This window comes from Sinocyclocheilus rhinocerous, unplaced genomic scaffold, assembly GCF_001515625.1.
Source record: "Sinocyclocheilus rhinocerous isolate Xijiao unplaced genomic scaffold, SAMN03320098_v1.1 scaffold662, whole genome shotgun sequence".
Taxonomy (NCBI): Eukaryota; Metazoa; Chordata; class Actinopteri; order Cypriniformes; family Cyprinidae; genus Sinocyclocheilus; species Sinocyclocheilus rhinocerous.
In genome coordinates, this window is record NW_015639782.1 from 3,241,040 (window position 1) to 3,266,050 (window position 25,011).

The following is a 25,011-nucleotide window of genomic DNA, read 5'->3' on the forward strand; positions in this document are numbered from 1 at the left end:
TGTACCTGATAGTGAGTTTGTCACCCCAGCCCACAATAGGAGCAGAGGCAGTACTGAACGCTGTGAAGTGGGTTATGCTCTTCAGTGCTTGTTTTACAGCAGATTATGCAGTAAAACAGAGGGCAGCACTGTTACTAAGAGTGTGACTGAGGAGATGACAGCTGAAGCTCCAGCACTAAGGAAGGGTGCCGTATGCTTCATCATCCAGTCATACTCCTCCTTCAGCCCCTGCCTCTCCAGCTCGGGACCCACCACGCTCCGGATGGTCTCACAGTATTTGTTGAGCCAGTGCACCTACAACAAAGACAACAAATAAAATGCTGTCAGATAGCTGAGATCAGTAAGTGATTCCTGTTTCGTCATAAATGAAAATAAGGCCATTTTCAGACATGTGCTAACCCACAACCCCCCTCCTAAGATGTATTTCCAGCGAAGAGCGCCTGTGGGCACATTTTCAGAGGAAACCAGCACTAGAAAATAACATATATGTTTAAACACAAAGTTGTGGTTCTTAAATGATTATTACCCAGATTTTACATTGAACACCAAATGGCATACAACACAAACCAATAGTACCAAAATGGTTAATGATATGAAAGAAAACATTGATGTATTTAGATTAATAACAGTTTATATATATCACACAATACATGATATGAAAGTAAACACATGAATGTATTTATATTAATAACACACACACACACACACACACACACACACGTGTATAAATATTATATGGCACTATTACAGCACCTGCTCAGGACTTAGAAGAGATGTGTTTATCAGTTTTCTGTCATAAGGCACCAGTGAGACAATTTCAAATGTCAAGAAATTGTTGCCATGCTTGAAGGGAAAACAGGAAAAAAGGAATTTTATTTTAAGCAAGAATTAATTAATAAATTAATAAATTAATATTTCTTTAGGCACTAACTGCAGTGGATTTACAGAGTTCTCAGTTAGTTGGATATACCTTTGTAGTAGCTGGAACAGTGACAGCAATGTCCTCTATCCTTATACCAAAGTCATTCTCCTTGTAATAACCAGGTTCTAGAGGAGAGTTTGTCAGTTTATAACCTTAATTATCAAAATAAGACAATCATTATGAGATGCTTAATGATTCCTCACCAATTGATGTGAACATCCCCTCTTGAAATGGAATATTATTGGACTGAAAACCCACAGGCCCTATCAGAGAGAAAACAAAGACGTTAGATGAAGAGATACAGCATATATATATATATATATAAATAAATATACCTGTATATGTGTGTGTTTTTGAAAGTTATTTATGCTCACCAAGTAGATTTGCATTTATTTGTAATAAGTAAATAAATAAATAAAATAAGGCAAAAACAGTAACAATGTGAAATAGTATTACAAAGTTTTCTGTTAAAATATTTTAAATTCAATTTATTTTCAATTTCTTATTATTGTCAATGCTAAAAAAACAATTGTGCATTGTGCCGTCTAATATTTTTTTGTGAATATAATGAATATTATACAATTTATTTTCCCAGCATTTTTGAATAGAAAGCTCAAAAGAACAATATTTATAAAATGGAAATCTTTTGTAACATTATAAATGTTTTACTGTCATATTTAGCTGATATAACGCATCGTTGATGAATAAAAAAAAAACACTTTTAAACAATAGTGTATTTTACTTGTAAATGATTCTTATAAACACAAATGCATTTAAATTACAAGATTATTGAAATAAATATATAATAAATATAAAAACATGTTACAGAGTCAGACTTACATTCATGGACTCCAAAGTAGTTCCCCAAACCATGACCTGTGCCATGACCATAATTTAAGCCAACTTCCCACAGTGCTCTTCGTCCCAGCATCTCCATGTTCACACCTAGGGTGAGGATAAAAACACATGAAAGGTTAGCACTTGACAGGTTTTGTGGTGGTCACTGTGAGAAGTCTGCTGTGGATACGGCGCCCTCTTGTGGAAGTATCATGACACGGTTGCTTGAGGGGAGATTGTGATTGAAGATGAGGTCCTCACCTCTAGTTCCAGCAGGAAAGACGGTTCTTGAAATCTCAATATTTCCCATGAGCACTCTTGTGTAGGCCTCCTATTAGAGTAAGACATGGAGAAAACTTTTCAGTATAAGCATCCTATTACACCCTGTATCACCAATATCTTCCTATGCCTACCATTCAGTACCTTTTGAAAGTCAGTGGGATTACCCCAGTGCACAGTACGTGTTATATCAGTAGTACCGTCACTGTAACATAGAATGAGATGGTTTAGGTAACATAAATCAGACAGAATGCATGCATGAGCTTGGCCATGCATTTTTTTTTTTTGCGCACAAACATAACTATGCACAAATAGTACAATAAAACTCACAGGTACTGTCCTCCAGAGTCAACAAGATACATCTCATCCACTGACAGCTTCCTTGCAGTTTCATTAGATGGACTGTAATAAATAAAAAAGGTGCAATGATTTAAAAAATGACTACATAAATATAGTGAATATAATTAAAAAGTGAACAAAGGAAATTACCGAAAAGCTAGACGTCATAAGTGGACAGGAAGAGGAACACATATAATATTCAATACCTGTAGTGAGCAAGAGCAGCATTAGGTCCACTTGCAGAAATTGTCTCAAAACTTGGCCCTCTGCTGTTCTTCTGTTTGCTGCCAAAACACAGTAAAGGGTTTGTGATTCTCAAGAAAAAGGAAGTTTACACAAGTAAATCATCTTCCGTATTAACATCCTTGATGTACTAACATGTTCTAATTGTGGAAATGATGTTATTCGAATCATGCAAGCTTAGAAAGATGGCTAATATAGAGTGCTAGAGACTGTTTCTGGAAGTAAATATTCCATTAATTTTCTCCATACGTAAACTATTATTTAGCCATAATGGACCAAATTTACTGTAAAATAATTACACTACCCATGTGTATGTCATTGAATGAATGAATGCTATTATGGGTATACCCATGTGTCTAAATATTTTGAAAAAAAAAAAGTTTCAAACAGTTTCATACTTATGATCACTGACTGTAATTCAATAGTTATATATATATATTACACATATTACATAGTCTTGCACTTTTTTTCTCAGATTTTCACTCTTTTTGCTCTCAATAAGAATTTGTAATGTAGTGACTGATCTTGGAGCTGGTTCTCAAATATTATCTAGAAAACGAATAGTACATATACTCTTGGAACCGCAGGCCTTAAAAAAAAACTTGAAATAATTAATTGTCAATAGAATGTGTTTATGTGTGAGTGGTATCAGTGATGGGGGTTTAGCTTCACAGTTCTGTACCCGCGACACTGATCGACAAAATGTGCTGCTGTAAGCTCGGTCTCTGTGCCTTCCGGAACTTTCTTCTCAAGCCACACCAGAAGCTGCATGACTGCGACTGCATCCCTAATCTGCGGGAGAGAGGATGCTCACCCATCATGGCTGATAAGAACAAAATCACCTGCTTGAGACCAGACGGATGCCAGACGGAGGGGATTAATTGAAAGCAGTCAACTGAGGTCTGGCTTTGGGCCATAAAACACCAGAACTAAGATGTTTGTCCATGCATGTTATCAAATGCAGTTGTTTTCGATTGAAAAAACTCATTCTGCAAAATATGTCAATAGAGCACTGAATACAAGCAAACACCATCAGTTATAAAGGTCCCAATATGTTTGATGGAGGTTCTACGATAAGGAGCGATAAGACATTGATTCAGCTACATTGAGCTGCAATGAATGGAGTCTGTCTGGCCTCCTAATGTGGCTTTATTATGTGATAAGGTGCCCCTCAATCTAGAAATTACGATAATACAACACAGGTATCAGTTAACAGTGTCCATCAGGATTATTACTGCTTTACAAAAGTCATTTGGGGAGAAGACAGTGTGTGTGTCCTCTTACATGAGCCTCTTTGAGAATACGCTGCTCAGTCGCATCTTTCACTGCTTTTGTGGTCAGTACTGGAGAGTAGGTGCTGGTCAGAAGTTTGTCCTTAAAGACATAAGAGAAGTTCATCTGTAGTAAAATATTGTCTTCACCTGTACTGTACCTGTCCATTCATCCATCCATCCATCCATCCATCCACCTATCTACCTATCTGTCTAGCTATCTACCATCCATCTATCCCTCTATCCCTCCCTGCATCCATCCATCCATGAATCTACCTATTCATCTAGCTATCTACCATCCATCCACATTTCTTTTCTAATTTTTTTTTTGCTCATCACAGCGGTATCTCGTCGCATTAAGTGAAACATCATAAAGTGGCTCTAATGTAATGGTCACATTATATTTATTTACATATCTGTCAATAATATATTTTTTTTACTTCAGAGAGCCCTGGAAGGGCAAAATAAAGTAGCTGAAATAGCTGTGTAGTGTGTCAAAAATAGAAACGGCTCCACCGATTATAGCAATCTAATTTTGTCAAATGGTGATATGTGCCTGATGTAGATGTGCGTAACTAAACATTTTTGACAGATGCAAGAACACAGGCTTGTTTGCTGTCTCCTAGATTACAGTTACATTTTTACATTTATGTTTTCAGCCTTTAAAAGCCATATGGGAAAAAATAAACTAGGCTACTATTTAACACTTAAGCAAAAAGTGAAAATCAATTATTAACACTTGAGGGGCTTGACTGAAACCATCTCAGCGGCACACAGATAGTTTGAGACTCCTTATTTGAGCAGCCAAGCTATCATGCACATACTAGTAGCCTATATTTTGGATCCAGGTCTTACCTCAGGAGTGATGAGCTCATACAAGGCTTGGTTGGTATACTCTGTACCCACCCACACCCTCACGTTGGGTTTCTTTAGATAGGACTGCAGGTATGAGCGCACAGAGCTGTACTCAAGCAACTGCACACAATAGGAATGGTAGCATGAATTGTTCAGGTACACCTTCAACTCTTCTGTTATTCGTTCGATGTGCACAAAGAGCCTGGCGAAGGAGGTTAGTTAGAAACTGTACAGTACACCAACTAAGTATAGTGCTATTAATATGAAACAGAGGAACTTGCCATATCTCATCCATTGACAGCAGAGTGTAAGAATAGAAGAATGGATTAAAAGGGATGTCGTTGCCTCGTAGATTAAACAGCCCTGAAAATAGAGACGCAAACTCAAATGTTTGGCCCGACTAGAGTTTTACAGAACAATTCAGAGAAAATCTCCTGCATGAGGAGGCCTTGTGTTTGTGCTGTTTTGTGCTTACATGCAGTCTCGTCCAGAGCTGAAAGCAGCACAGCGGTGGGCTTGTATGGATTGTCACTTATCTGGGCTCGTATCTGCTCTACTTTCATTGGCCAGGTCCTCTCTGAACATCCGAACAAACACACATAGGCAGGCACAATGTAAACTTCAATTACATCAAAACCTTAAAGAAACAGTTCACCCAAAAATGAGAATTCTGTCACCATTTACTAACCCTTACACTATGTCTTTGGTCACTCTTTTCTATGCAATTACAATAAAAGGGACCATAGAAGTAGAGACGACTGATTTGATAAAGAACCACTATTTTGAGTAAAATCTGTCCAGTGAATCACTTATCCACCAAAATGATTTAATGATTTTTGGTTGATTTATGAATCAGACTGATTTGGCTCTCAAGTTCTCCACATTGACTCAACGATTAGTCTCAGCAGGAAGATTATTAGTAAACAATACTGAAAAGTTTGATCTGTTCCTCACACAAAGCTATCATATGAATTCAAAAGACTTGTAATAACTAATTTTAAGATTATTTTTGGAAGCTTGAAAGCCTCTTTTATGGAAAAGAGCAACGAGCACAGAATTTCTCCTTTTATGTCCACACAGAAAAAAAGCCATATAGGTTTAGATCAACATTAAGTTATTTTTAGATTGACTATCCCTTTATTCATGCCTCATTGACTTTATCTTGGCACCAGAATGAACTAGAATATCCCCTCTGTCAACTGTCATTACTGTAAGTTACATCACTTGTCATTAAAGGTTAAATCAGAGCTTTATTGCTCTGTTTGTCATGATCTTACGGTCCTCTGCCCTATTCGCTTGGTACATATCAGTCAAGTGATGCTGATAAGACATGCACACACCGATGACACTGTCAGGTAAGCGTATTGGGTTGTCAGGAGGCAGAGGAGGTCGACCTGTCCATATTTTATCCACCAGGTTATCAGGAATAGACTTCAGGAGCCGGCCCGCTGGAGCCAGGTTGGTGTTGTAGACATCAAATATGTCTGAAGCAGCAAAGAATAGTGACCAAATGATTCACCAATGATTTGGATAATCTTTGATACTAGATTTGTTTCTTATGTGATCTTTTAAAGCAAGTTTATATATACACTACCATTCAAAAGTTTGCTTCAGTAAGATTTTTTTTCAATATTTTTCAAAGAAGTCTCTTATAAGTCTCACCAAGGCTGCATTTATTTAATGAAAAATACAGTAAATATATAAGCAATATTGTGAAATATTAAACAATTTAATATAACCGTTTTCCATTTTAATACATTTTAACAGCAGATTTGATTTCAGAATTTTTTGATGAATAGAAAGTTCAAAAGTATTTTATTAGCAGGAAAGTATTTTATTAGCTCTGTTTGCTCACCTACAGAGAAGAGGAATGGGTCAAAGCCCACCTGATCTCCCTCAGGGATCTCTAGGATTAGCCAGTTGGTAATGCTGCGAACAGAGGCTGTGATCCAGTAGAGTTAGACCAGAATAGAGTTAAAGACTCAGATCAAATGAACAACAGACAAATTAGGGGAAAATAAAATAATTCTATACACAGCAATCGATGGAATAGCATTTTTCAATATCCTTTGAATATGTGTTTTAAGACATTCATTCGCCCACATGTTCAACTTCATTTAGACATGTTTACATTTACATAACATTTAGTCATTAGCAGACACTTTTATCCAAAGCGACTTACAAATGAGGACAATGGAAGCAATCCAAATCAACAAGAGAGCAATGATATGCAAGTGCTATAACAAGTCTCAGTTAGCTTAACGCAGTACACGTAGCATGGGTTTAAATTATATAATAAATAAAAAGAAAACATATAGAATAGAAATAGAATAAAGCAAACTTTTTTTTTTTTTTTAACGAAAACAAGCAGTTAGTAAATGAATAGAGTGCAAGACTAGAAGGGGCATGTTTTTTTTTTTTAAAGAATAGAATCAGAAAAGAGAGTGCTAGAGTTATAGGGTCAAATAAAGATGGAAGAAATGTGTTTTTAGCCGATTCTTGAAGATGGGTTACCATCTGATGAGTTGGGCAGGTCATTCCACCAGGAGGGAAAATTTAATTTAAAAGTCCATGAAAGTGATTTTGTGCCTCTTTGGGATGGCACAATAAAGTTTAAAATATTAATTTCACTCATATCATTTGCTCCTCACCATCTCGCTCTAGCTCCCAGTTACAGTCAATTTGTCTCTCTGCCTGAATCCAGTAGCGGCTATCGGTCCACAAAACAGCCTTGTTTTGAGTAATTACTGCTGTTCCTAGAAATTAGAAACAGACATTTGTTAGGTATAACAGAAGACAGAAGTGGGCCGTTTGTCAAGGACCAAGTGACAAACATAATATGACTGAAAATTATGCATGGTGATACAGCAATATTATGATCAGCTGGCTGTGAAACACACCTGCAGAGCCAGTGAAGCCAGACATCCAGGCCAACCTCGCATCTCTGGGGGCAATGTACTCACTCTGCCAATAAAACCACAGTCAGTTACTGTCACAAAGGTAATGTCTGAGAATGAAGAAGATTGAAAGAGAAGAGGAGCTTTAGAGGGTCAGAAATTAATCAGGGCTTAGGTCAAAAATGGCTACAAGTGACAAAAATGCAACATATATTTGAAATCTAAGGACTAAAAATCTAAAAAAACATCTATCGTTTGATATAATGAATTTTATTAATTCTAGGCCAACTATTTTTGGATTTGGCATGGTGTCTCTGCAGACATAAGAGAGAATGTGCATTTAAAATGTAGTGATGTAGTTTCTGTTTAAAAAAATAACAACAACATAAATATTATTATTTACAGCCTGTATTTAAATTGATTTTATAGAAACCATATTGTTAAAATATTAGAATTTATTTAGACTTATTTGACATCAGTTTATGGCACGGTTTGTGATTAAAACAGTAAAAGAAAAGAAATATACATTTCAGGGGACCAGTATTGCCCCTTAATATAAAAGTTTATTTCTGACACTCTTTAGAAGTTTAGTACCAGATGAGCATCTGTGGCTGGGATGATGTAGGCTGAGATGTTCAAGGGGATCATGGATGCTCTCAGATCACGAAGCCTCAGAGTCGTGTTTACAGCTGTTGGTGGCAAATACTGGAGCAACAGGAATCATTTAAATATACTGCATCAAAATTATTTTGTATCCATTAAAAAAGTAAAAATGCTATCCTCGATCCACAAATGTTAAATACCACAAATCCTTACAATAAAACACTGAATTTCAACTCGTAATTCGAAATTCAACCCATATAAAGAGATTAAGTCGGCTTCAACTGATAAGGCAAGAAAAACTGTGTGTGCAAGACAAGACAGAGAAAGTTCACAGATAACACACACACACACACACACACACACACACACACACACACACACACCTCACTGAGATCAGATTTGGGGTGTGCATGTCCTAAAAACTGTGTTCTTATCAGAAGTGAAGATCTCCTTGCTGAGAGGCCAGATTAGGCCTGTGTGCTGGAGACAGGGTTATTATTTTCTCTTTCCACTGCTCTCTGAGCTAAAGATGAGTCTTAAAACATGAACAGAGTAAGAATAGAAGAATAGAGTACCGGAGGAATTGCAGAACAGTTCCTCTCACTGCCTGACCCTTCCTCAGCCCACACAGCATGTCTGCCTCCTGTGACGACAAGAGAAGAGACACATGCAGGACAACAGAATAACTGTTTTAAACTCACTGGCAGCACATGTGGTGAACAAAGGTCAGCAATTGTGGTTAAATTTATGCCTTTATAATTCAAGATGACAATGTTTCAATGTGTCTATATGATTGAAACCGTAAAAGCAACCCAACTCACAAACATGCATAAAATCTCAAAAACCACAATGTAAACAAGGCAAATATGGTAAGCAAACCATATATATATCATAATTTTATGAATAAAAAAATAATCACACCATCTCCTTCATAATCATATGTAAACAGATTAGTTTTATGGTTAGAGTGAGCAAACAAATTACATTTTATAGCAGAATTAATTTTTAGGCTAATGACATGCAAATATATTTCTAACACACATAAACCAAATACACATGACACAACAACAGATGGTGAACAGAAATGTTGCCTTAATGAAAGCCTTACTCATACAGTGCATGATTGTCACATAGTTACACCACACCATCAAGAATAAATCGCCATCATATACACAATTTTTTTTTGTTACCTTCAAGAACCACAAGACACACAGCCAGTATCCAGCCTGAGGAGCTCATTTTAGACCATCTGCTCCAAGCAAGTCCACACACAGAGTGTGGCAGCGGGGCACGAGTGTTTCTGTCTTGTGAGTCTGTGTGTGTGTGTGTGTACAAGGGTGTGTATGTCCTATCTAAAACTACATGCATTACCGGAGGCGGCCTAAACAGATCCATGTGCAATAGCTGAGGGGGAGGAACTTTGCTTGTGACTCTAATCTTTACTACTGTAATAAAAGCACAGTGTCTCTCTCCCTATGTCCTTCTTTAATGTGCAGTGCATTTACCCAGGCATAGCGAAGCAATTGCAGGTCACACAGTAAATTATAGACAATGTCTCATGTTACATATGTACTGTAGGCTAGTATGTTCCTGAACTCCACTTCAATACCCTCTTCTAACAACTAACAACATCACTCTGCCTTTCAATGGCAGGAAGTTTTGCAAGAAAGTTTTTATTACGCAAACACTTAAAGGTATAGTTCAACCAAAAATTAAAACTCTGTCATCATTTACTCATCCTGATGCCGTTACATATCTTTCTTAAAAAGAGACGTTTGGCTGAATGTTCAGACTGCTCTTTTCTATACAATGAAAATGATGGGGATGATTTTAAGCTCCGAAATGACCTAAAACCATTATAAATGTACCATAAATGTAGTCTATGCAGTTTGAGTACTATATTATAAGACTTATGAAGTAGCTTTGTGTGATGAACAGATTCAAATTTAAGTTATTATTCATTTAAAATGTTCACACTTCCACATCTTCAAACTTCACATCACGTTTTTTCCATGATTTATTTTGTGTTTCCAGAGGATTTAACATATAATATATGTCGGACCAGGTTGACCCCAATGCAATTAGTTCTAGTGCAGAAATATACACAAGAGCAGCAGTGGAAGGGATGATATTCTCCAAATAACAACTGAAATTTTGGTCTGTTGTTCACACTAAGGTATCATATGGCTTCAGACTTGGATAACATCCATCCCTCATTTACTTAGTGTACATGTAATGGAGGCCAGCGAGTAGGTGCTGTGTAGGTAAACCTCACTCCCCTGATCTCAAGAGACGCACTAGCGACTGATCTTTCGCCTCCTTGTTAATGCACCCACCTCCCATGCCGGAGATCCGGGTTCGAGACCCACTCGGAGCGAGAACAAGGTGTGGCAGTGAGATCCCGGGAGAGAGGGGGTTACATACAGAAGAGCAGCTTCAGTATTCTCAGTTGTGTTTTACCACAGAATAAATGCTCTACAGATTTAGAATAACAAGAATGTGACTAAGTAATGACATAATTTGAATTATGACTTCACTTTAAATGACATCCCTTACTGTGTGCTTTATGGCCCATTTTGACCAAAACATCACTTTGATTTCAAACAATCCAACGGTCGCCGTGATTTTGCCAAGTACGACATGTTCCTGGATTAACATCTTTTGTTGATCCTGGATCGACATTACTATCTGTTCAAAAATATAGACCTAACCCAATCCCTACCCCTAAATCTAACCCTGCCCATAATTTATTCCTAAAATCAGAGGGAAATGATAGGTGAATAACAAGGGTGTAGAAGCATCTAACCCTGATTGTAAGCCTAAAACTGACATTTCTTGAAAACTTATCCCTCAATTCTGATTGGTCGATTGGAATGTTGTTCTAGGATCAACAAGGATGTTGATCCAGGAACATGTACTTGGTGAAATCACATTCACCCAATCCAACAGAAAATAACTTTGAGTTCATCTTTAATAAACAATAAGAAGCTCAGATAAATTAAATAATACTGCATGTCACTTGATTGTTATATGAAGACAATTGTCTAGACAGAGATAATTACTGTGCCACAGTCAGATCCTAGCGAACAGCTGAGATGCACATCTGGCTGTTCCTCTGCCACCAGACTCATTACTGCATAGCAACAGTGTCATTTGCAGACTAGGAGGATATTTACCTCCTTACTGAGATGTTGTATTCTTATGAGCAGATTATTAAATGCAAAATCTCTACATTCAAGTGTTCAAAAAGTTTCAAGTCATCATGAAATCTAAATCGGTGCTATTTACTTTAATAGAGAACATTGCTGGTCTTATTTCGAATTATTCATATGAGCATTTTAAATCAATTGTTGGAATACATAATCTTTTATCAAAAGATAAAAACTCTTCCTCAGAAATATATTTCCTTTTCCAGTGACATCACACATCAATAACAACATAAAAATACTGTAACAAACCATAAAACCCAGTAAAAGGCTGTTACTAATTAACACAAGAACCCACAAGCAGTGATGATAAGATAAAACCACAGGCCCAACATTCCAGAGCTCCATCATCAGGAGCATCTTCTGAGTAAATTTACATAAGAATAAAGACAGACACTGTTTGTTACACAATATACATCCAGAGCTATATACTCGTCACATGCAAGTGGTACTAATCAACCAACAGGGGGCAGGGTTGCTCCATTAGTTTTTTTTTCTTGCTGTAGTGCTCTAACTTGATATAGAGGGAAATATTATACAGCATAAATGCTAAATGATTATATTATTTACAATTATATTGAACCCTTACACATAGCTGAATCAGAGCAGGAACATGACTTTTTTTTTTTTAGTTGTAAAGCAACTGGGAATAAATTAATTACAGTGAAATGAATACATGATTGATTCAATTAATCCAAGCAATTAAAGACAGGAAACATATCAAATTAATAAGAAGCCACAGTCAAATAAATCATACATTCACGTATATATTACAATGCCTCAGTACTTTTTTTTTGTCAACCAGATTTAATTAGCCTGGTTGACAATTTCCTATTTCTGCTTATTTACATAAACACAAGCATATGCGATTGCACATACTTTATGCAATATTTTATTAAATTGCACAAATTAAAAACACACAGACAGACTCAATTATGTCCTGTGCACATTAAGTATGTAGATTGTGCGCTCACATGCCAGCGAACCCTCCCCTGAAACCAGTGGCTGTCTTCATTATTTGCTCAAATGAGCACAGTGCTCAAAGTTATAGATAGATATTAATAAATGGTAGCCCTGGCAACCGTTCCATGGTAATGTGGAGCAGCACGGGGAGCCACAAGCAATACCTCCACTGACACAGAGCAGCAGAGCCCAGATGGCCTTGCACTCACATCCATAGATCATTGATTTCAGATCAGTTCTGAGAGCAACCCAGTGCAGTCACACACTACATTTCCAACTGTACACACTGTAATCTGTGACTCAGGTAATGCAGCAGTCTCATATGATATGTGTGTCAGTTAAGTCCATCACTACTAAAGTATCTATGCTGTTAAATTTAGTGGATTGTTGAGGTTAGGTATGCTTTTACTTTTCTATGTAATCAGACACACATTCCTGGTTGACAATTTCCTATTTCTGCTTATTTACATAAACACAAGCATATGCGATTGCACATACTTTATGCAATATTTTATTAAATTGCACCCTTATTTACAAGCTTGTAAACACACAGACAGACTCAATTATGTCCTGTGCACATTAAGTATGTAGATTGTGCGCTCACATGCCAGCGAACCCTCCCCTGAAACCAGTGGCTGTCTTCATTATTTGCTCAAATGAGCACAGTGCTCAAAGTTATAGATAGATATTAATAAATGGTAGCCCTGGCAACCGTTCCATGGTAATGTGGAGCAGCACGGGGAGCCACAAGCAATACCTCCACTGACACAGAGCAGCAGAGCCCAGATGGCCTTGCACTCACATCCATAGATCATTGATTTCAGATCAGTTCTGAGAGCAACCCAGTGCAGTCACACACTACATTTCCAACTGTACACACTGTAATCTGTGACTCAGGTAATGCAGCAGTCTCATATGATATGTGTGTCAGTTAAGTCCATCACTACTAAAGTATCTATGCTGTTAAATTTAGTGGATTGTTGAGGTTAGGTATGCTTTTACTTTTCTATGTAATCAGACACACATTTTTTTTTTACCTGGTGAATGATAAAATAAAAGCGAATATGATATAGACTAACAATGAAGAGGGATCTGAGGCAAATCTAAGGACAAGAATATGTCAATATACAAAGACCAAACCAAAGTAAACCAAACCAAAACAAAAAACAAAGCAAAGCAAAGCGAAACAAAACAAAACAGCAAAGCAACAACAAAAAACTAAACGAAAACTAAGCAAAAACAAAACAAAACAAAAACAAACAAAAAACAAAACAAAAAGCAAAGCAAAGCGAAAAAACCAAAAAAACCAAAAAAAACAAAACAAGCACAACACAGAAAATAGAGTTATTAGTTGTCTGGTTTCAGAGGGGTTTTGGACCATTTTTTTGACTGGAAGAGGCTGCAAAGCTAAAGACCATCAATCAGTCAAAATCAGTAAACCAGCTCAGGTTGGTTTAAACGTAAACATTTTTTTTAATGCAGAGTAGAGACTTGAAGGTGAGATATTTTGACTTGGATCAGTAAGAAACCACCGAGCAATGCAATAGCAACCATTAGAACACCATATTTCCTTTAGAAAGTGTAAATATCTTAGCACTGTTGAATGTTTTGCTCTTTACATTGTTTCCCATGATGCTGACTGTGTCTCTTACCTGCTCACTGTAAGCCTCAAGCAGTCAATCATTATCTATGATGTGACTACAACAGTTACTGTTAAATGCCTAGAGGTGCTGGTACATAAATCATAGATATCAACGCTAGTAGAGACCAAGGACACACAGCATGTGTTTTCTACTTGAAATATGTTATGCGGTGTCAAATGAAAAGGAGAGAAAGAGAGATAGAGGAAAACAATGTGCCTACAGAAACAATGTGAATTGTGCAAAAGAAATCCTTCAGGAGTAGCATATATGAAGCCTCAGAAGGTTGTGAGCCGGGTCACGTAATACAGTCTGTACCTCAACTTCAGTCCACAGTCTCTGAGCAGAGGAAACAGAACCCATTGCACTACAGAGCCCCTTCTGTCAACACAGACAATTTTAGGTCCCAAAGTCACAGACTATGAACACAACAATTACCTTTTAGATTAGACCGATTACGGTGTTTTTGGCATAGACAAGCAGAAATTTCTCTTTCTAAATGGTAATTGCTGCAAACTTTGCTAAGTATGCCAGATTAAAAACAGGTGGAGGTTTCGTGAAGTTTGCAGCATGTTTGAAGTTAGCTTTTAACATCCAATGCCAAACATTGCGAGGACATATTTGGTCACTGTGACTGAAATGCTCTCTGAATGTTCTTGTAATATACAATGTATCATGCAGTATACAGTTTTCAAAGCTACAAATGGAAGTAATGAAAGTTGAAATCATCATGTGCTGCAATACACCAGATTGTGATGAAAGGAGACAGGAATGTAAAGACAACACATGGAACGGATCACGAAACCGGATGCATGTCATCAGAGTGATCTCATTGACAAGTCAAGCAAATTATATACGCTATGCTTACTGACATATTAGAAACTAATTATGCGAATCGTACATTTATTCTGTCATTAGATCCGCCCATTAATCTAACTGATATTCCTGGGACTTCATCTGCCGAATAAATGAGATAACTTCAGATTGTGGGACTTTGAAGTGGATGCGGAGTGGGGCGGGTGTGGAGAAGGTTTGAGCAGGCCATGGGAGCTGTCAGATGCCAGTCGGAGTGACTGATGATTGGGGTTGGTGTTCGATCCCGATGCTGGTCCCTGATCTGTGTAATCAGAACCTGAGAAACGGCGGGATTAGACGGGTCAGACAGGGTCAGGAGAGATGGATGTTGAACTTCCCTCTCGGCTGTGCTTAGACACTCAGAGGCGGAGGAGTTTTACATAATCAGCGGGTGGTCTCTGGGGTGCAGGAGTAGAGCTGTACTAATACACACACACACACACACACACGCACACACTCCACACTTACTCAAATGCACCCCATGCTGCTCGCACCAGAGGAAGAGACCCCACTGTGCGTCTACTCCTCAGAATTAATGAAGGTATGTGGAAGTGCTCTAGTTTTGAATAACAGAGAGCGCTGAGCTCAGTGCTCCTCAAAAGAAAGAGAATATGGCGCCTGAATTCTGTTTAAACAAATGCAGGCACTGTCTGTATGATAAATGGAATAATATTTAAAGCAAATAATGTGATTTATTTCTAATAGGTGTCCATTTTAAAACAATGTTACAGTTTTTGTAATAGGGAGAAAATCATGCATAACAGAATTTGTTGTTGGTCATTAAAATCAGTTAATAAAACCCTGTTTACAAAAATAAACAGAATAGATCAGCGTCAAAAATTATGACATTGTATGATTTTATTTGTTGAATACAGTAGAGAAAGTCGAGACCTCTAAGGTGAGACAGGCCAAAATCCTCATTTCAAAGCTGGAAACAGACATCTACATTTCATGCTAGGTTAATTGTATGCTTATCAAACATATCTAATAGTTCTCACAACAAAAAACACAGAATTTGTGCCTCTAATCATTTACCAAAATATCAGGACACCACAGTATTCGTGGAATGTGCCAAGTGTCTTTGATGATTTCAGGTTTGCTGCGTATTTTTATATACTTTGTAGTAGAAGTGCAATTTATTCTCTTCCCGTGATTGGTCCATCACATTAAATCACATATGCCCTAATAAAACTTCTCTACCTTCACTCCCTTATAAATATTTATGTGAGAGAGACAGGGTGAGGGGTGCTGAAAACAAAGTCCAGCCAAGGGTCTTTTGCAGAGGAAAAGGTGAAAGTGAAGTTTATTAAAGTCTGCTCTGTTTTAAATATTTATGGGTCAAGAGTCGCTTTTGGTGATACCAGAAAGCACAATGACAAAGAATAACCTTCCAGACTCGCAAGACAACCCGACAAGCCCTCTGTTCCTCTCTCACACACAGAGAGACCATGTTTGAAGTTAGCTTTTAACATCCAATGCCAAACATTGCGAGGACATATTTGGTCACTGTGACTGAAATGCTCTCTGAATGTTCTTGTAATATACAATGTATCATGCAGTATACAGTTTTCAAAGCTACAAATGGAAGTAATGAAAGTTGAAATCATCATGTGCTGCAATACACCAGATTGTGATGAAAGGAGACATGTAAAGGAGGAATGTAAAGACAACACATGGAACGGATCACGAAACCGGATGCATGTCATCAGAGTGATCTCATTGATAAGTCAAGCAAATTATATACGCTATGCTTACTGACATATTAGAAACTAATTATGCGAATCGTACATTTATTCTGTCATTAGATCCGCCCATTAATCTAACTGATATTCCTGGGACTTCATCTGCCGAATAAATGAGATAACTTCAGATTGTGGGACTTTGAAGTGGATGCGGAGTGGGGCGGGTGTGGAGAAGGTTTGAGCAGGCCATGGGAGCTGTCAGATGCCAGTCGGAGTGACTGATGATTGGGGTTGGTGTTCGATCCCGATGCTGGTCCCTGATCTGTGTAATCAGAACCTGAGAAACGGCGGGATTAGACGGGTCAGACAGGGTCAGGAGAGATGGGTGTTGAACTTCCCTCTCGGCTGTGCTTAGACACTCAGAGGCGGAGGAGTTTTACATAATCAGCGGGTGGTCTCTGGGGTGCAGGAGTAGAGCTGTACTAATACACACACACACACACACACACGCACACACTCCACACTTACTCAAATGCACCCCATGCTGCTCGCACCAGAGGAAGAGACCCCACTGTGCGTCTACTCCTCAGAATTAATGAAGGTATGTGGAAGTGCTCTAGTTTTGAATAACAGAGAGCGCTGAGCTCAGTGCTCCTCAAAAGAAAGAGAATATGGCGCCTGAATTCTGTTTAAACAAATGCAGGCACTGTCTGTAAATAGGGTAAAAAGTAGGGCCTAAAACAAGGAAAACAAAAATAAAAACCGTGAAAGGAGATACAAAAAATGTCAATCTTGGCAGCAAGTCAAATTAAATAAAGTAAAATTTAATATCGTTGCTTTTAATTTTCTAGGTTTGCAATTTTCACAACCCTGTTACCAAACAAGAACACTAAATAAAGATAATTTTAAAAACAAACAAAATAAATACAGGAATGGGTAATAACAGGGTTGCCAAAACAGACCAAATGAAGCTTTCACTCAGTGGGGTTTAGTTTGAGATTAAATAATATATAAATTTATCCCTAAAATTAAAAGAAAATATTTATTTGATATTTTATCTTGTTATCAATAATTTGGGTAACAGGGTTGAAGATTGAGCTCAATGAATGTGGTCAACACTACAATTTATATTTAAAAAAATGATAAATGGAATAATATTTAAAGCAAATAATGTGATTTATTTCTAATAGGTGTCCATTTTAAAACAATGTTACAGTTTTTGTAATAGGGAGAAAATCATGCATAACAGAATTTGTTGTTGGTCATTAAAATCAGTTAATAAAACCCTGTTTACAAAAATAAACAGAATAGATCAGCGTCAAAAATTATGACATTGTATGATTTTATTTGTTGAATACAGTAGAGAAAGTCGAGACCTCTAAGGTGAGACAGGCCAAAATCCTCATTTCAAAGCTGGAAACAGACATCTACATTTCATGCTAGGTTAATTGTATGCTTATCAAACATATCTAATAGTTCTCACAACAAAAAACACAGAATTTGTGCCTCTAATCATTTACCAAAATATCAGGACACCACAGTATTCGTGGAATGTGCCAAGTGTCTTTGATGATTTCAGGTTTGCTGCGTATTTTTATATACTTTGTAGTAGAAGTGCAATTTATTCTCTTCCCGTGATTGGTCCATCACATTAAATCACATATGCCCTAATAAAACTTCTCTACCTTCACTCCCTTATAAATATTTATGTGAGAGACAGGGTGAGGGGTGCTGAAAACAAAGTCCAGCCAAGGGTCTTTTGCAGAGGAAAAGGTGAAAGTGAAGTTTCTATTAAAGTCTGCTCTGTTAAATATTTATGGGTCAAGAGTCGCTTTTGGTGATACCAGAAAGCACAATGACAAAGAATAACCTTCCAGACTCGCAAGACAACCCGACAAGCCCTCTGTTCCTCTCTCACACACAGAGAGACTAAAACAAGTGTGTCAAGAACACAAAGAACCAAACAACCTTTGTTATGCTGAAACTCAGATTTTCCCTCAGAAGGCCCTTACGATATATAGAGAGAATGAGAAGCAGCTGGACAATCATGTCATTACAGTGTGTTATTTGAAAGTGGGACAAGAGAGAAAAAAGCAGATACTCGTCTGTCCACTGATGAACAGAAATAACTGGTTGACCACAGAATGAGAAAATTCTGCTGTCTTTATTGCAGTCATATATTCAGTCTGGTATGAGAGTCATCCGATGTCTCTTTCCCACAGTCCTAAATGGGCATAGTTCAAATCAACAAATGTGCATCTGAATGGCTGTTTTTCAAAATCTAGTGAACTACCTAGACTATCTAAATGTAGCCCATCTCTCCACTGTTTTGCCCTGCAGTGGATGCTTGAGCCACATGAAAAGTGAGTCTCTTTATGTCTCCGGCACCCAGAGTGACACATTCCGATGCTCTGAGAGAAGAGTAGGCGGTGACCTGTCACAGGGTCTGTGTGTTTACCAGGAGGAGGAAACGGCGCTCATTATGTTTATGAATGCGGTCAGTGTGGTTAGCTGGACATGAGGTGCGTCACTGAATATTAACCTACACTGTGGCTAAATGAAACTTTTAAGACATGCACAGATAAACACATTCAAGAACATTTATTAAGCCCTTTAACCACAAGAGGAACAAGGTCAAGCAGAAGCTCTGTTTACAAGATTGTTAATGGCTGGAACCTGCTGTGCATTAAGCCAGGACAGTACTTCTCGTGGAGTGTTATATTTATTTAAACTTATACTGATATATTCTTATACATATCCAGTACATCAGTGTTGCTATTGTTAACTAAGATAAAACTACTGAAAACAACTCTCAGTAATTAAAATAAAACTGAAATAAAAGTATTAGAAGAAAAACATAAAAAGAACATTATAAATGTTGCCCTGACAACTATCTGAAACAAATAAGTTCTAAAATGACTAAAACTAAAATTTAAATAAAAATAAAGCAACTTAAACTAAAATGAAAATGAAAAGTGAAATCTATCTATCTATCTATCTATCTATCTATCTATCTATCTATCTATTTATCTATCTATCTATATATCTTATATTTTTATGGTTATATTTTCAGATTTATTTTAGTCATGTTTATTTATTTTATTAAGTGTAATGTCTGAAGTCTAGACTATAAAGCATAATTCACATTCTACTTTGGCAAAGAAGAATCCAATTTATGTTTTCAAGCTCTGCTAAATGTTTTATAACCATGGAGACAAATGACAAAACCCTTAATTTTCTTTATCTCTGCATAAATTTGACCTACATTGTAATCAGATCTTCATCTTAAAGTCCTCTAAGAGAATCCAATTAAACAAGTAACGCACATATCATGGTTTTCTATCCCCACTTAATTATCAGCCAAAATGAGCAAATATCTCTGTGGGAGACAGTTTGTGAATGTCTAAGCTTATCAGTTCATTTAAAGAGGTCATTTGAGGAACCATGAAAAAACGTTTGGTCGATTTGATCAAAAGTGGCATTTGACCCGGAGAGTTTGAAAAAACAGTGAGGTAGTGGGATAAACCACATCCCTGACTGTACCATTAGAAATCTCAGTCTCCATAACCAAATAGACTGGGCTGATATGAAGGCACTCATCACATCTAGCAGATGCCATTACTGCTCAGAGACCTGTGTGACCTTGTTCAAACTACACTGCATCTTAAATCTCCTCCAGACATGAGGGTCACGAGGTCACCGGTGATAAGATGGGAGGACAAACTAATCTAAATGATACTCAGACTGTATGCAGCAGACAAAGAACGGACATGTCATCACTTCAAAAGGTACAACAACAGTCATTTTGGCATCCAAACTGTTCAAAGCTCCACATTCATTCTTGCTTTTCCACTCATTAGTTCACACTTAATTCTGACAGTTAAATTAAACATTCATTCGAAGGCATTGTATTATAAGGTTCAGGTCAGTTGCAAAAATAAATAAATGAATTCCTTTAACACTTTCAAGTGGCATTAATTCCTCAACACAGCACTGGTGGAAAATCACAGCCTCTTGCACAAAATCAAAATGAAGGTCAAGATGGGATGAATGGAGTAAGATGTGACTCTAAAATCTGACAAAGGCAAAATCCGAGGCATTTTCCAAACAATGCACCGCACACCAGACTCCATCAGACTTCCCGGAGTCGATATTCTGAGCCTTTTAATGATGTCCGGCAGACATTAAGTCAGGTGAGTGCCCGTGCGCTACAGGAAGATATCGACTCGGGGGACTGAAGGAAAACATCCAAACAAGCGAGCGAGCAGGTTGGTAAACAGGAAAATACAGAGAGGAAGGGAGGTCTGGAGTTCATGCTGGTTTCAGGGACAGGGCCGCACTCCAAACGCTACTGTCCTCGCTTCCTATCGGCCGGCTCAAGCTTCCCCTCTCTCTGGCATCCTGTCTCTTGGCTCATTTGTGTACGTTTGCGTCTCTGTTTGTTAAATGATACTGTAATTAATTGCCTCTTAATTTGCCATTGGACATTTTCAAGTTGAATCACAGAGGATGCTGCTGTACTCTCAGCTGGGGAATTCTTCTTCAATGCTTCATGGTGACCCTAATCAGACCAACAGCTCAAACACACACACACACACACACACACCACACACACATGTCTGGTCAGCTATCCTTGTGGGGACTCTCCATAGGTGTAATGGTTTTTCTACTGTACAGACCGTATATTCTATTGCCCTACACCAACCCTACCCCTAAACCTACCCCTCACAGGAAACTTTCTGCATTTTTAGATTTTCAAAAAACGTAATTCTGTGTGATTTATTAGCTTGTTTACCCGTGGGGACCTCAATTTAGGTCCCCACCGTGACACAAGTCCCCATGAGTCTGTGTGTGTGTTCAGGTTTAAGTCCCCACCAGAATAGAAAAACAGGTACACACACACACACACACGTCTGGACCGTATGGAGGTTCTCAGCCGGCCAAATGGACCCTACAGCTTGATTAAGGGTGGATATTTTTTAATTCCTCCTTTTCCTAAAGCCTAATCTTGTATAAGTGATTGCATATCCAAGGGACTAAGCATGTTAGCATGACTAACAATAAGGCGAAGGTGTCCCTTTGATTCACAATTAACTGGGTTTTATTGAGACACCATGGTAGTTTTTACTGTGAAATATGTCTCTTATAGGAATAATTCCAATCAATAGTCTGCATTGAACCTGGCACAGAGTCTGATCCACATATATATAGAACAATAATTAGCTTGAAGAGGGATTTGCTGGCAGCCTAACCCGACCTTTGTAAGCTTTGTGAATAATGGCCTGAGACTTCTACTAACAAACGGCACATGCAGAAAAAAAGTCCACTGCTGAAAGACAAAGTGATTTTTTCCCCCTCTAAATTCCATTTATATTTGAGACTTTCCCAGCGGGCCACAGACTGGACATAATAGAGGAACAAGACCCCAGGACAGCCAGTTAAGATGTGACCATTATTTCATGTGTGTGTGTGTGTGTGTGAATTTCACAATGCCAGATGTAAAAAAAACTCATTTTCACAAGTTTCACAACATTGCATTATTGTGATATTTAGTTATTCTAATTTCTTCTGTATTCATTATCTGGATTTTACTCACACTATTGGGAAAAGCAGAAATATTTCTGTACTGAGACATGAAGCATTATTTTAATAAGCTCTGAGGCTTATTATGAAATATTTCACAAGAAGGTTCATGTTAACACTTATTAATGCAATAGCTAACTTGAAGTAACAAGAATGAACATGAATAGTTTTACAGCATTTACTATTCTTTGGTAATGTTATTTGAAATGTTAACAACGTATTAGTCTATGTTGAAATCTACATGCACTACTCACTGCAGTTTGGGGATGGTACTTTTTTTAATGTAATAAATGAAATATTATTACAAAATAAAGTATTTTTTTTTCTATTTGAATATATTTTACAATTTAATTTATTCCTGTGATGGAAAAGATGAATTTTCAGCAGCCATTACTCCAGTCTTCAGTGTCACTATGTTAAAAACGGTTCTGTTGAAAAGCATTTATTTTAAAAACAGAAATATTTTTCAAGTATTTACTATCATTTTTGGTCAATTTAATGTCTCCTTGCTGAATAAAAGTAATAATTTCTTTAAAAAAAAAAGTTCTAAACCAAAAGTTTTAAATGATGTATACTAATACATTTTATATTAGTCTATTAATTATAAATAAAAAATAACCTTTAATAAGTTTAATAAATGCTGTATGTTTTTTATCATTGTAAAGAATTACTAAAATCTTTTTCCAAAATTATTTTTGTCTTAATAGAACAAAAAAAAACAAAAAAAACAATAAAATGTCTTTGTTTTTTAATTTAAGACTAGCCATCCATACTGAAGAATTTATTATTTATTTTTTTATACAAGAGAAATCATGCTGCAGCTTTTATATGGTGTGGTGCATCAATATCATCAAAACATCAAAACATATCCACTGCATTCATTTTGTTGGAAAATTGAGGTCTGCGAGGCAATATCACACTGGCAGACAGGGACACATTGATTTTGCTCTCCACTGGGAAAGAGCAAATGAAAATAAGAGACAAACAGACAGACAAAAGAGAGAGAATTCAACCGATAGATGGACATGAAGGCAGAAGGATCAGTCTGGCACATCCTGTCAAACCCTGAGTGTGCATCCCTGTTGACCCGTAGAGAAAGGAAGCACAGCCGCTGACACGCACACACACACTTCAAACGCACGGCCAGACTGCTAGTTCTGACCTCTCAAACACTTTCTTTTCACTCATCTGGTGACAAACTATTTTTAGCCCATTATATTCCTGGCACTCATGCATTTCACCTATCAATTTTCACTTGCTCATTTAACATTTAAAGACATTAAAGGTGCACTCCCTTCCTCTAGCGTTTAATTCAACAATCTGATCCGCAAATGCACATATGTGATGTTGATTTCAGATTAAAATCTTCAAAAACACATTTGAAGCACGTACGAAAAGGTCACTGGCAGATTGGTAAACACATTCCGTGTGTGGTGTGTTTACTTTCAGGTTTTGTGGCCTTGAGGGCTCCTCAGAACTTGTTAGGTTAAAGTAAACTGCAGTGCAAATGGGCCGTGGCGATATTGCTGCATTGCTCCAACTGTGTTTCTTGGAGAGGCTGAAACGCGCTGATTAAAGATGATTGAAGCCCTTCAGCTCTTCACACTGCGTCCACCACATCATGTATAAATCAGAACAAGTAAGTCTGCATGAGGCTGAGGTACGTTCTAACCTGCTCTATCATCCTGAGAGCCCTGTGGTTACTCAGAAGGGAGCAGTTCTCTATAAGTCTCCTGCCAATGGACAAATGGTCAAAGCGGATGACCGGTCAACATAAGCGTCCCTCTGATACCTGACTTTCCCTTTCGGCTAGTTGATTCATGATCTCAACCTGCAGTCTCTTAAAGACTAGCAAAACAAGAGAAAAGCAAAGCCAAACAAAGCAGAGTTTTCATAAGTTAAAGGGATTTCTGAACCGTTGGGTGCCGTGCGAGTGAAGGAGGAAAAGGAAAGCTGTGTCATGGGAATACAGACACCCCTGAGGGAGCTAAAGCCATCACAGAGAATTTCCTGATTGTACATCTAACCTTTCAGCACCTCCTCCTGTGGCCTGCACACATAACAGGGTTGCCAGGTCTGTGTGAAAAAGCCCAATGATCAACACAACCAAACTAAAACTCAGCTCAAACCCTTTAAAGCTTTTTCAGATCATTCATTATGTAGGCCTAGTCAAAATTCAATACTACTGGGGAAAAAAATCAAGCCTGATGATTTGAAAATGAACAAAAATGAAATAACTGAGGTAGGTGAGACTTTAAAGGGGTCATATGATGCTGCTAAAAATAACATTATTTTGTGTATTTGGTGTAATGAAATGTGTTTATGCGGTTTAAAGTTCAAAAAACACATTATTTTCCACATACTGTACATTATTGTTTCTCCTCTATGCCCCGCCTTTTTGAAACGCGTCGATTTTTACAAAACTCATCGGTCTGAAAAAGCGAGGTATGCTGTGATTGGCCAGCTATCCAGTGCGTTATGATTGGCCGAATACCTCAAGCTTTAGTGTTTGCAACTTTACAGATCTTCTTTATGCACCAAGAGCTTGTAACACTCCAAAGAGAAAGGAAAAATTGAAATCGCATCATATGACCCCTTTAAGTAAATGCCTACAGTTCCATGCTGCTTTTCCTTTCTTTACCTAAATCCAGACAGAATATTTCTATGTAAATTCAATCTACTGTAGTCATAAACTGTCATCAGACTTCCTGTTTCTGTAAAAAAAATAAATAAATTGGCCATTGCTGGTGGTCAAAACCCTTACATTCAAATGTGTAATATGTTCTAAAGTCTGGGATCAGTATAATTTTTATCCAGCAAGGATGCATAAAATATA

At 37.5% G+C, this 25,011-nt stretch overlaps 1 protein-coding gene across 1 annotated transcript in view; it reads right to left on the reverse strand.

Annotated features, from left to right (window-relative positions):
- LOC107752061 (xaa-Pro aminopeptidase 2-like) overlaps positions 1-25,011 on the reverse strand; it is a 41,142-nt gene continuing 16,131 nt past the window's right edge. Inside the window, exons 4-24 of the mRNA XM_016567912.1 lie at positions 9,437-9,559; positions 8,822-8,889; positions 8,238-8,348; positions 7,647-7,710; positions 7,398-7,502; positions 6,602-6,688; positions 6,087-6,230; positions 5,222-5,323; positions 5,028-5,109; positions 4,747-4,948; positions 3,905-3,994; positions 3,303-3,412; positions 2,584-2,661; positions 2,369-2,440; positions 2,183-2,243; positions 2,021-2,090; positions 1,763-1,867; positions 1,126-1,185; positions 971-1,047; positions 754-843; positions 1-294 (exon numbers count right to left, since the gene is read on the reverse strand). Of these exons, the coding sequence (XP_016423398.1) occupies positions 94-294; positions 754-843; positions 971-1,047; positions 1,126-1,185; positions 1,763-1,867; positions 2,021-2,090; positions 2,183-2,243; positions 2,369-2,440; positions 2,584-2,661; positions 3,303-3,412; positions 3,905-3,994; positions 4,747-4,948; positions 5,028-5,109; positions 5,222-5,323; positions 6,087-6,230; positions 6,602-6,688; positions 7,398-7,502; positions 7,647-7,710; positions 8,238-8,348; positions 8,822-8,889; positions 9,437-9,559 (2,102 nt within the window). The 3' untranslated portion in view covers positions 1-93. The remainder of the gene's footprint in view (positions 295-753; positions 844-970; positions 1,048-1,125; positions 1,186-1,762; positions 1,868-2,020; positions 2,091-2,182; positions 2,244-2,368; positions 2,441-2,583; positions 2,662-3,302; positions 3,413-3,904; positions 3,995-4,746; positions 4,949-5,027; positions 5,110-5,221; positions 5,324-6,086; positions 6,231-6,601; positions 6,689-7,397; positions 7,503-7,646; positions 7,711-8,237; positions 8,349-8,821; positions 8,890-9,436; positions 9,560-25,011) is intronic.